This window comes from Taurulus bubalis (assembly GCF_910589615.1).
Source record: "Taurulus bubalis genome assembly, chromosome: 14".
Taxonomy (NCBI): domain Eukaryota; kingdom Metazoa; phylum Chordata; class Actinopteri; order Perciformes; family Cottidae; genus Taurulus; species Taurulus bubalis.
Window position 1 is genome coordinate 20867350 of NC_136602.1, and position 13599 is coordinate 20880948.

General features: G+C 46.8%; 1 protein-coding gene across 1 annotated transcript in view; it reads right to left on the minus strand.

The window, feature by feature from the left end:
* adgra1b (adhesion G protein-coupled receptor A1b) overlaps positions 1 to 13599 on the minus strand; it is a gene marked incomplete at both ends in the record, with an annotated part of 158145 nt that overhangs the window by 40023 nt on the left and 104523 nt on the right. The window contains 2 exons of the mRNA XM_079229808.1: positions 7454 to 7662; positions 8174 to 8384. Coding sequence (XP_079085934.1) covers positions 7454 to 7662; positions 8174 to 8384 — 420 coding nt within the window. The remainder of the gene's footprint in view (positions 1 to 7453; positions 7663 to 8173; positions 8385 to 13599) is intronic.

A 13599-nucleotide genomic window follows, 5' to 3' on the forward strand; every position in this document is an offset into this window, starting at 1 on the left:
TTGTGACTTGGCAGATGCAGGCGAGTCCACGCGCCATGGCGGCAACAGACAACCCGCTCACACCTCGTCAGAGTGTTCATTTCTCTCGCTAATTGTTCGAGAGGTTCGTGTGCCAAAAAAGCGTCACGCTGGATATAAAATCAAAATGCGACGACATCATTAGCTTTCATAAAGGCCGCTTGTCGGCAAGGGCGGTTTTGCATTTCGAGCAAGTGGTTTGCCTCTCGATAAAAAAAAAGAAAAAGAAAAAAAGGAAGAGCAGTTTTGGCTGCCAATTAATCAGCGGCCGTATATAAACAACATCAAAACCACGGGACCATCGAATAGCCTATTAACTTTCTTTACACAAACACACACATGCACGCACACACATTAAGTGAAACAATCTCTTCTGCTGCGAGCAGCACTATTATAGTCTGTCATACACTTAGCTGAGGAGCGGACATAATTTGAATAACAATAGGTTAGAAGAGCAATGCAATTTGTATCTGGGCGAAAAGGGGGAAAAAAGGAATAAGCAGCGCATTAGAAAGTAGAGCGTCCAACACAGAGCGTCAGGGAGGAGGGCCGATGGTGAGTATCGGCTCGCTCCAGCAACTGTTGACGGCCGAGAGAAATGGCGACCTGTGAGCACTGAACTCATCGCTCAGGGAGAAAAACCACCTGCATCACATGTCAGGCCATTGGCCAACAGCAATCTGTCCCCTTTCCACTTCCACCACGCCAAACACTGACAGGTTTAATCGGAACGGTGGCAACCGAAGAACGTCTGCAGCGGCTCTGTGGTTGCAGCGAGCACGCGCGCACACAAACACACACACACACACACACACACACACACACACACACACACACACACACAAACCAATCCCCCTGTGCTGGAGTAATCATGCCTGACATCAAATTCCAGTTAATGCTTACAAATGGAACACGAGTGCATGCATTAAATAATATTAACCTGAGCCGAACCTCAACTGCTGTGCGCGGTAAGTTCACGCTGCGCAGCGTGCCGCTAAGCCCGCCGCTAAGCCCGCGCGTAACCGGGGTGAAGTGTGAGGAGGCCGCGAGGCCGCCCGCCACTCGCACATTGGAGGTGGATTAGCGCCCTCGCCTGTCAGCCGCCACGCTTGGAACAAGTGCAAGCAAGGTAGAAGGTTGAATGGTGAGCCGATGCTGAGTGGGCCCCTGCATGCGATTAGCATTTACTCCATAAGAATTAGCTTTTAAGCTGCATCATTATGACAAAGCTCAACACAGACACACATTATGCTTTGCTGATCTCTCATATCCTGTAAAGCTATGAGGTGACTTTCATCAACATCAGCAGAAAAAATTAAATCTCCCATTTTCAAGTATGCAAAAGACGCCTCTTTTATTGCACCAACTTCTTTCGTCGAAATGAATAGTTCCACACTTTGGGAAATACACTAATGCGCTGCCTAGAAGAGAGTTAATGGGGAACTACACCCATTTTCAAAAACATGTGCTATTTTTCCTTTGGTGCACCACAAAAATCCACAAACTAAAACTAAACCTTGTGATTTCCTCAAGTTATTAAGTATGTAAATGAACACAAAATAAGTCTCCCATTAATTTTCTATGAAGCTCTAGGCCTCCTCAGAAACTTTTAATTGAGGTGGTGTTCCCCTTTAAATGTGATAACAGTGCTACTCGCGTGTCCCTTCTGTGAATATGAAACTAAAGCCAGCGGACGGATAGCTTAGCTTAGCATGAACTGGATACAGGAAGCCTGGCTCTGTCCAAAGGCAGGCTGTTCTCATATAACGTGCGTAGCGATACCTTCCCAAAAAAATCCTTCGTCATTCGAAGATATCCCACAAAATCATGAACCAGGAAGTATACAGGCTGCAAAAAACCCCACACAGGGTGGGAGGGCCAAACAAACAAAAAACGGTCTTTCCTCCAGGAAACAAGAAATCAATGTTGCCTAAGTAACTTAAGTAACTTAATGACGGCACTTCTGTAGTTATTTGAACCCAAACCACGATCTTTTCCTAAACTAAGCAGTGTTGTTGCCTAAACCTTATTTCACAATCTTATACTTAACCTAACCAAATACTTCACCAACTTTTTTAAGATCTAACCAAGTATTTCACAATATTTTACAAAACATAACTTAGTAGTTGTGCTGCCTAAACCAAAGGAAATTGTTTTCTGTGAAGACGGAAGTTTATTTAAAAAAAGATTGTTGGCATGAAACGGGTGGAAACTGACATTCGTACAAATTCTACGAAAAACGAGAGGTACTTTTTTGTAAGCAATCATACAAACTGTCAAGTAAAGATACATTGCCAAAGATTACACAAACCAGCACCTCCAAAGGTCACAAATGAATGTGTTGTATCTTGCTTGTTTAATCTGTCGGAAAAAACTAAGCCGCAATGTTACGGGAGCTAATCTGCCGGACCGTTTATCGGCAGGGAGCGCCGACTTTTTCCTGGATTATTGTCGTCACAGCGAGGTTGCCTATTCACTGCTCTTCTCCAGAGGCTAAGAGGTGCTTCCTGTTCTTCTCGATTTTTTAAATCCCCTATCAGTGAACACAGCAGCTCAAGGCCTCCCCCCTCTTCTGTTGACTGTCTGTAATCGCCCCCCGCCCCTTCCCACTACAATGCATATCGATAGAAAAAAAACAAATGCGTATCTCAACAGGTCATCGCCATTACCACTGTGAATCCCTTCATCTCCTTAAACGCACACGCACACACACACACACACACACACACACACACACACACACACGCACACACAAGCTCCTTTAGTGTGAAAACCTCGCAGAGACCGAGAAGTCCGGGGCGTGAGGATAAAGTGAACCCCGATGATGAAGCCTGCTTGTGGGTGAGCGGCGAAGACCGGCTTGTTGCCTCGTTACGTCTGCCATAAGCACGGATGTGGATAAAGGACTAATGAGGAGAGCTCAGAGACGGCTACACGCTGGAAAGCAAAGGATAAAAAACACACGCAAAAACAAGAAAACTGCTTCTGAGCTGCAGGAGATGTGAAAGATGCGAGGAGGTGATTTTCAATTAGCGACGGCGCATCATGCACAACGTATACTATATATATATGCGTGTGTGTTTGTGTATTCGTCGTAATTGCCCAACGCGAGAGCCCCGAATGTGGATTGAATTTGAGTAAACAACCTTTAAAGGGATACTATTTTTTTTTTTTTTATGCAATCACAATCAATTGGTTTTCCCTCTCCGCTGAAGCGCAGAAGGCTTTCTAATTTTATCTCCTCTCCCCTCCTACCATACATTCATCCCTCATTTCCTCCAAGTTACTACCTTTTGAGTGGCAATGATAACGATTGAGTAGGCAATAAACATTTTGCACTAAAAACGAACCAGTCAAGCTGATATAGCGTTCCTATTTCTGTGTTTCCACTGAAGACGAGAACGAATGGACGGATTGCCATCGTCACTGAACGCTGTGTACAGCTACAATAACTACTTTTGTAATATGATCTATTATTGGTTAGTTGTCAAAATGAATATGCAACTATTTGTTTCAGTCATTTATCAGCCACAATTGCCAACCCTTCCCATAAAATGTGAGGACTACAAACGGAACATCTTGGGGTTTTGGATTGCTGGTCAAACATCATCTTTGAGCTCTAAGAGATGTTGATAGCAATTTTTTTTCACTATTATTTTTCATTTGATAGTTACAAAAAAACACGATTTGAGAAAATAATTGGCAGGTAATATCCTAACGTCAAACTAAATGTTGAGGAATAACAGGTCTGGGCATTTTTCTTGTCCTTAAAAGAACATTCTAAATTACAATTGGTGAATGCAACAACTTCCGTAAATCCCTTGAGAACGTTCTTAGATTGAGTATTTCCTTTTTATGCTACTTTACTACGACATTCATTTCACAGCTCTACTTTTAAAATCAACACATGATTGAACAAGTGGTTTCCAAACGCTTTGGCTTGTGACATCATATGCAACACCGGTGCGGTAGTCGGGGCCCCTCGACAGTTCCACCAAAAAGAGAAAGTTCCCGCCTAAATGTCTCAGCTGGATTCATTGAAGTACCTTTATAAGGCTCAAACAGGTAAAAGCATCCAATATATTGAATGCAGACCTTTACTAACAATAATATACTGTTAACTGAAGTAGAGGATCTGAATACTTCTTCAATGGACCACTTGTTGTCTCCTTATCTCTTTGTCAGCCTCTTCCCTCCTTAAACCATCACCAACAACAACCACTGCTTTCCTCCCTCAAATACAAGAAGCCTTCCTCCACAATCACATCCATATGCATACATATCATCTATGAGACTGTTCAACCGACACGTCACTGATCTGCTGTACCGCCGATGCAGAGGCGCCACCGGAGGAGCCTCCTGTTTCCAAGAAAATCCACTTTGCTTCACACATTCATTAAATCCGGTCCAGCGTGTATGGGAATGCATCTCGGTTGCAGCTCTTCCCTTATTGGCCCGTGGCCTTAGGGCCTTTGTTATGATTGGATACTTGCAAAAAGCCAGCCACCCCCTCAGTGTGTTGCTCTCGTTCTAAAGGTCTGCTCCTGCATATTAAACAGTCTGGAGCGTTGCAGCAATCAAATGCGGGAGCTCCTTCATCTACACTCCGGCCTCAGTGAAAGAATAAATAGAAACGAGCTGCTGGTGGGGCGGCGAGAACGTACAGAACAGAGGAGAGGTGTGTTATTGGGGGGGTTGAAACTTGTCACTGGGAGGAAGACAGATGATGGAGGCTGCATTGCTGTAAACGAGTGAGTCAGCCCTCCCTTCAGACGGACTCAGGGCCGCTGGAGGCAGAGGGGGAGGAATGCATGGGAACTGTCCCTGGTGCTGAAATCTGGAACGGCTGCTTTCCACCAGGCTCAAGTTCGGCACAGTGCAGGAGAGAAGAAAAAAAATCCAAAACAGAGGCACGCTGTCTTTCCATACCTGACCCACATCTCAGAACTATCTGCTTCAGCTTCAGTTTCAGTGGAACGGGCCGGCACCGCGGCGTTCTATTGCCAGAGAAGCAACATGATGCATCCTCATTCAGCCGGGTCCAGTGTGTGCCCAAATCAAAAGGCTTTGCTGTCGAAGTTCTTTCACACAGATCCCGTCACTAAGTCGGGCTATTCGGCATTCTCATCACAAAGCCGGAGGAGGGGAGGGGGTTGGGGGGGGAGTCTCTCTACCATGTACTATACATACTGTATTCTTTCATATCCCAGAACCTCAGTGCCCACCAGACGAACGGTTGTATTGGGTTGTCATGCTATTTGTGGAATAATCAACTCCACACACACACACACACACACACACACACACACACACACACACACACACACACACACACACACACACACACACACACAATGGGGTCTGAATCAACAGGAACTGGATATTGCACATTGAAAGGCATTATTGTGAATGTAATAATGCTCATCTCCCTCCACCCACATTCTTTGAGACCATTCTCTTGCATTATTCCTCTTCCAGCGCTGTCATGCTTTGTGGCTGACCCCTCCGGAGGCACACCAGCGAGATGGATCCTCACACTGCACCTTGCAGCAGCTGATCTGAGGAGGAATTCGGCTGCATCATTTTTTTTTGAAGCACAGAAGGTGATGCGGCTATAATGGATGCTGGAAAACCACGTGACTGCTCAGGGGGGGTTCAGGGAGGAAACGCCGTCACGGCGAGGGACTTGGAACTCGTTCCGTTCAGATCTCCCCTCAGAAAACCCCAGAGCAGCATTCCGTTTGTAACCCATAACAAAATGAGAGCTTCGCTTATGGAGGCTCCTTTACTTGTAAATTAAATAAGAAAACGGGCCAACTGGCAGCCAGGCAGAGACATAAACACGATTATGCAACAGGTCTAGGACTTGCAGAAGCCCCCCTATAGGCTACAAGGGTCCTTGTTGCAATACACAGCATTTTTGATGAGGCCAAACAGTGAGGGGCGGGAGATGATGTCACGAGTCCGTAAATAAGGGTCCTTTTTCTCGGGCACTGCAGAGACCAGGCGGGTGTGGTGACTGCATTAGTAGGCGCGCAAAGCGGCTCCGCATGAGACCGTGGACGTTCCCTGTGACGGCTGTCCACCGTCGCCACGACTACACCTCCTGTACTTGTCGGGACGTGTCTCGAAGTTCAAATCATTCATCTGCTGCCTGGGATTTTTTTTTAATGAAATTGTATTCATTTTGTTGGTGTCTTTGTTGCCGATGCCGCTTTCATTCCGACAACCGGTTCCCACTGACGGCGCGCGGTAGCCAAAAGCCCGTATACGTGCACAATGACAATCTGACAACAGCTTAGTATTCTCCACAGACCCCCACAGCCCACACACACACACGCGCGCGCGCGCGTACACACACAGCACCCCGTGCCGCGTCTCCACGCCGCTTTACCTCCGTGCACTCTATCTCATTCCTATGCGGCTTTTTCTTTCCCCCCTTCCTCTCCTCCGAAGCTCATCTTATTTGCACACACAGACAACAACGGAATCAAACAGCGGCTTCATCAAATATGCAGGTATAAAAAATAATTTAAAAAAGGCAACTCGGAAAGCAGCGACATCTCAAGCACAACACTTTTTTCTTCTTATTTTTGGGGTTTAAATTCATGCTCTAGTGAGAACTGACCTCCCAGTCTAACGAATCCCACTCTTCGGTAAACATCCGGAGGATTTCTTTTCATCCAAAAAAGAGCGGACCAGGCGCAGCGGCTCACGGAACGACTGGGCGATGCGATGCCATTGCGCTTTTGGTGTATTATCCTCATGAAATCAATGTGAGCGGCGGGACGTCGTCAGGAGAGAAGGCATCTCTGCCCGGCGTCGAGACACAAGACGAGCGACGCTATGCTTTGCAGTCCAACATGTTTTTGATTGTTGTTTTTTTGCTTTTTTTTGGCGATGGTTGCGACCAATTAGCACAACACTTGCGCTCGGAGGCGAATAGCTCCTGACAAGGCGCTCCTTCTCTCGCGCCTCGTTGCTATTTCAGCTGCTGCTGTGCTGCTTTTTTTGAAGAAGAAGAAAAAAAAAAAGAAGAAAAAAAAGAAAAAAAAGGTGGCAGACTCTACAACACACGCAACTTCTCATTTCCAGGATATAGAGGGGCGGGGAGGGAGAATTTAGCGTAGCGCATTACTCCAAAGCCAATAAATCCCCGTAGCGCATTTGACAAATCCTTCCCCTCTGCTGAGGAGCAACAATAAAGGACGCCTTTAAAGGTCCCCTGCACGAAGTGCCTCTTAAAACATGTGACTCCATCTATTCCGTGGTGGTGGTGGTGGTGGTGAGAAGAAGAAGAAAAAGATTCATTTGATCCATAAAAAGGCCCTAAGCAGTGGGAGACACTTTATGTGGGTGGGGGTGGTGGTGGTGGGAGGTGGCATGGTGGTGCTACAAATGAATGACACCGTGTACCACACGGTAGACTACTCACCATTAGCACGGCAAAGTTATTGTGGTGGGTGCAATGAATGGTGGTCGTGTTGCCCCCGGAGCCCGTTATGTGGCAGCCCTCTGCCCTCCAGCCGCCGTGTCCATCCAGCAGGTCAAAATCCCAGTAGGCGGCGGTGGGGTCTACTCCCAGTGCGAAGTGCCTGAGAGCGATGGTAACGGAGTGCACGGCGCTCCCGAGGCTGCACCCATCTGCAGAGAGGGGGTGCGGGGGAGAAACGGCAAGACATTCAATTAAGGAACCCGAGTGGAAAGTCTGTAAGTGCTATGTGGCCATAAGAGGAGCGTGGACACGGGCGCGCGCGTCCGACATACAAAACACACAGACGCGCGCGCGCCTCGTGTAGACAGCGCGCGAGTGTCAGACGGACTGTTGCGTTAAAGTGTTGCACGTGAACTTAAATCTCAAAATAGAATGTATGTTGTTATTTATTCCCCCTCCCGCCATGAATGAGCGCATCCGTGAAGTGGAGCGTGACGCGGAACGCTCGTGCGCCGATATGAAATAACAGAAAGTCATTGATTTATGTTGGCAACAACGTGCATGCTCCGAGATTTGGCCGCGAAGCTCGCGTGTCAACATGTTGCGCAGAGCAACCTGGTGTGTGTGTGTGTGTGTGCGCGCGTATGTGTGTAAGCGTGTCGGCAATATAGTGCGGCGTTGACATCACGGGCATGATGGTCAACATGGGTTTCCTCTTACCTAATTTGGTGAATGCAACTGGTGTCGAAACGCTCCTACGCTTCCCATCGTCGGCGAGATTTGACGAATTCCCCGTGCAAGGGAAGAGTTTCCCATTGCGAAACACGATGAACTGCAGCCTGCAAGTGGAGTTATCAACAGATTGCAACGCAGAGGAGGAGATAGGCGTACCAGCCAGCGGTAAATGGATTGAGGCGACTGCCACTGAGTTCTGCGGATGGAACACAAAAAAAGAAAAAAAAGAAGAGAGAGAGAGAAAGAGAGAGAGAGAGAGAGAGAGGGGAAAATAAAAATTAAATAATGTCTCCGAGATGCGCAGGGAGAGAATACAAACACAAACTCCCGTTGAAAAAAAAGACTGACAATTGCTTCCCCTCTCCAGGAGCGGAGGCGACCATGGACCACAAGTGACCAAGGGAATGAGAATCACGTTTGAAGCGCTCTAGTGCGCCTATTTGGTCAGGCTCCCTGCCGCAGAGGTGGAAATGGTTCTTACCATTTCAGCTTGAGGGCACATCAACACTGCAGCTTGATTTAAAGAGACAACCGGTCTGACTTTATCTTCTTTTCTCTGACTATGAACACCAAAGAATGCTCGAAAAAAGAAGAAGAAAGAAATGAAAGTAACATCCCTGGCAACATTTCTTTGTTGGGGGAGAGAGGAGGGGGGGGGGGGGTCTAGAAAGGCATGGCTTGGGTATTTCAACCTGCACAAGTCAATCCAAACTGATCTTGTGAACTTGATTTTTATAACTGCAAGATCCACAACCTGTAGCTGATCATTTTGCATATTTAACAAATGGCATAGACAATCTGTTCTACAAATCAGGGAGCAGCCCTTTGGAGCTGCACAATAACAGCTGCAGGAACTTTGCCACATGCTTTAGTGCAGTGACGCCCCTGGTGGACAGAAATGTTGTTCAAGGGTGACTGGCTGCACTTAGGACGGGACAGGCAGCACTTAACCCTGCCCGGAAGATCAAGTTTAATAATAAAAAAAGCTTCCAAAGTGCCACTGTCAGCATGTGCGACCGACCTGCACATGTGGCCACGCACTCCACTGCATTCCATCGGGTGATGTAACATCTGATGTGGGCTCAATATTTCATTTACGTAAACATAGAGAATTGGAACTACTGTGTGCTTGCCATGGCAAATATACACTCAAAGGCTTCTACAGACGTGATCTCAGTCGTAATTTAATCAGAAAAGTGCTAAGTAAAGAAACAACATCATGGGTTGTGTTAAAATAATAGTGCAACATTGTAACTTAAACAAATGGTAAATGGACATGTACTTGTGTAGCGCTTTCCTAGTCCTCCAACCACTCAAAGCGCTTTAACACTACATGAAATTATTCACTCATTCATACACTGATGACAGGAGCAACCATGCAGGGTGCCACCTGCTCATCAGGGCCAACTCACATTCATACAACATGCATACACTGTAGGCACAGCTACGGGAGAAATTTGGGGTGAGATGTCTTGTCCAAGGACACATCAACATGGACTAGCGCAGCCGGGGATCGAACCACCGATCCTCTGATTGAAGGACGACCCTTCTCTACGACTTAGTCACAGTCATAAAACTTAACTTAGCAACGTAACTTAAAGACCTAACCTAACGACATAGCCTAAAAATGTAGCTAACAACGTAGGGTAAAAACGTAGCTAACAACGTAGCTAACAACATAGCTAACAACGTCTATGTTGTTAGCTACGTTGTTAGCTACGTAGAGAAACAAGATAATGTAGCAATGTAATGCAACAAGATAAAGTAGCACAGTAACGCAGTAAAGTAACTAAACAACGTAACATAACATGGTAATGAAGCAACTATAATGTAGATAGATATAAAGTGAAAGTCCAGTGTTTGTCTGGTCTCTCTTGCTTGTTATAGACACTATTATACCACATAACTTTAAATAGCAGACATATAATGTCTACATTCAACGTATCCGTGGTTTGCAGAAGTGTCCAATGCAGCGTTTCCCCCCCGACTGGGCTGTAATTCAACAGCTAAAGTTAATAAGACATTTCTACACCGTGAACAGATTTTGAGGAAAGAAGCATTGACATTGTTCATCCAGTAAGTGGAGAATGATGCTAATGACGGGGGAGGCTGCTGATGTGTCCATGGTAGAGATAATGATTGTGTTACGCCGTGGCTTTCCAAATCAGGTTTGTTTTGCTTTCAATCACGTCAGCCTGCAGTGTGAGGGGATCAGCACTTTGGGCCTCAAGGGGAGGGAAGCTTCCTGACCAAGAGGAATGTGGATGCCCATAAAGTGCCCTCACAGTTAATGGGGAGCTGCTTAGGCAGACGCTCAGCCCAATCAAAGTGGAGCAGAATTATGGACGAATTTCCTAATCAAGTAAACAAGCGCTCCTGTGTGCATTCTTATGTTTCTTAAGCTGGTGTTTGTTGAATGTGGTGAGCCCCGGCAGTGACCTGCTACGTGCCCCACTCCCCCTCAGATACGAGACTCTGGGTCCTTCTGATCCAGGAAAATAATTCTATACCAGTGACAAAGAGCAACGGCGTGCTTAAGCACAATTCCTTTACATTACACCCACCGTGTGTTGGGAGCCCGTGGTGATTTTACAGCATTGGGTTGGTTCGCTATTACTTTCTGCATTGACTGGCTCTTGAAAGGCTATTGATTTCCTCCCTGCACTGCGTGTGTGTGTGTGTGTGTGTGTGTGTGTGTGTGTGTGTGTGTGTGTGTGTGTGTGTGGGGAGAGGCAGAAAGACTTGAGAGAATCCTTGCCTTGAAATTTATATTGCATCAGTTCCTTTCTCCAAACAGCTCGAGTTCGGCAGTCTGTTTTCAGAGACGTCGTGGGATACAGACATCCAAGAGACGGCGGGGGGGATTTGAGCCCCAGTGACCATCGCAAGACGGGGGAGTCAAATGCGGGGCCAGCGAGGGGGTCCCTTCTCATACGGCAAACACAGATGCCGGGTGACCTCCCCGGTGGCGGGGTGTTTTTGAGGTGTACAACTCACATGAAAGAAACCTTATCTGGTACACTTGTCTCCTCATCTCCTTCTGCGTCTTTTATCCTCTTTCATGTGGCGTATCAAAGGGATTTACAGCCCTGAGGGTGAGCTATAAGCCACGGCGTGCACAGGGTCCCGTTTGCCGGCGACAATCTATGTTCCTTCTGAGCAACCTAAACAGTTACATTTCCTCAACCCCCGCCGCCACCGCCGGGGACCTGGCACTTCAGAGTTGATTTAGCTGGTTGTACCTCAGCCTCCTCTCTTTCCAACAGGGCAACATGCTGTAGCCTTAGTAACCACAATCACGCGCTCCCCTCCGTCTCTCGCTGAGGCCTCGGGATCATCCTTCTCCCTCGCCCTCTTTTTTTTCTTTTCTTCCCTCCACTTCTTCCTTTCCTCACAAAGGGCATTCAGGTGAATGTCAGCTTCTATTTCCTAAGCTGTTTCCTCTCCTCCACCTCCCTCCCTTCCCTCCACCTGCTCCTTGATGCACGGCCCTGTTCGATAGAACCACAGAGCTGCACAAAAAGAAATAACAGCCTGCAGGGCAAAACACAACAGCGCTGTTTGACCCGGGGCAGCTACCAAATCACAGCATAAACATCACGCTTAAACGTGGCTCCTTAAACTTCAGAGAGGGGGGATTACTGTCGGTGTGTGTTGAAGACAAAGAGGGGAAAATTAAGAGCCAGCGAGTGTGTCTTTATTGCGTAATCCAAAATTAGAAAAAGCTACAGCTCTGTGCCTTTGTAGATATATCTGTGGGGGAGATAAATGTATTTATTTGCGCAGGCGGCGACTTGAAAATGAACTATAAATTAAATGAATTTGGCTCAAAGGGCGGCCCGCTGAGCTCGGCCCTCGCCGAGAGGAACTGCTGACGAGCGCGATGGGAGATTTGCATAATTTTTTCCCTTGTAATCATTGGCAGTCCTGTCAGAGCGGACGTGACTTAAAGACACGATGACCATGACAAATAGGTCGACATCGGCAAACTTCAGGGGGGGTCATTCCGACCCAGAACAGATCCCAGAGTCTGGCAATAAATCTCCGTTTGGTGGGGCCCCCGGGGGCCTCTGCTGGAGCCGCTTTCTACAGGTTGCGTCGGCCCGGCCGTTCAAAACACAAACAAAGGAAACATAATTCCCCCCAAAAGTGATTGCCATGGCTGCAGCTCAGTGAGGCCGTTTCTCTTGAGCATTGTTATGCTGGCGTGTTGCTAGCATTGCTTATCAATAGAAATTAAACACGGCCCTATACGGTTGTCATGCCAACAAGAGTTCGTTTTCCCTCCAGACGAGTGGTGTCGAGTTGATGTTGGGGTGGAGGAGGGGAGGGGGAGGGGGGCATTTGAGCGGATTCGAAGCAGGAAATCAGGCTCTTTGGAGAGGCAGAGATGAGCTTCGCCTGCCTGTTAGACTCTCCTCAGCTCTGTCTCAAGCTGCCACATCACAGGGCAGCGTCCGAACAGAAACCTGCTGCAACAGATGGACAACGCTGTCTGATTAAAACGGCACAAATGGATGGATGTAATTTATTGTGTGTAAAAAGCACAACTGCTATATAAGCTGCGTGGCGATTGATAATGAGCCAACTCTTTGAGACAAAACAGATCTTACAAAGGAAATTCACGGTATTCATTAACGTAACTACACAGATCCTCCATTGTCAGCTTCCCCCATATTCACAAATGTTTGCCTCATCAGCCTGCAGATGCCACGTCAGTGTAGCCTACGAGTCCATTATTAGTGGAGGCAGAGACGACTGTGACTCAGTGTACAGAATGTCTCCTGAAAGCACATATTTTCAAGCAGCACTGTAATGATAAGAAACTATTTGGGCACACACACAAAACAAATGGAAAAACAAACATTATTTTGTTCCTCTGAGTCATCTACCATTTGTCCTTAAAGGGCCAGTTCAACTAAATAGTACGCAAAATGACATACTCTAACTTGGTGGTATTAAGCCATGCAGATGGTTTCTGATTAATGAGCCGAGAATTTACAAGTGTCCTTGTGGTTAATGTTTATTAAGTCCACGGTCAACATTTTAAAATCTGCTGTGGAATATAGTGCTCTGTTCTAGATCTGGCCATGACAATTACAGAATAGTTCATGTTCGGGAGAGATTGTGGTGATGGCAAACTAAATGATGGTTCAGTTTGGGCAGCGAGAGGCACTTGGTTATGGTTAGTTAAAGGCATGATGTTAATAAAGAGCGCACACTGGCCTGCAGCATTGAAGTATTATATAAAGGTCAACCTACCTCGTGCAGTGGCACTCGGCTTTGGCGTAGGATGTAAGTAACGTAACTGTAAGGTACCAGATTGTCCGATTTAAGTCACATTAACCTCCACTGTGTTAGCTTGGTTCTGATTTGATGGGCACACGGCCGTGTTTTTCAGCGATTCAAAT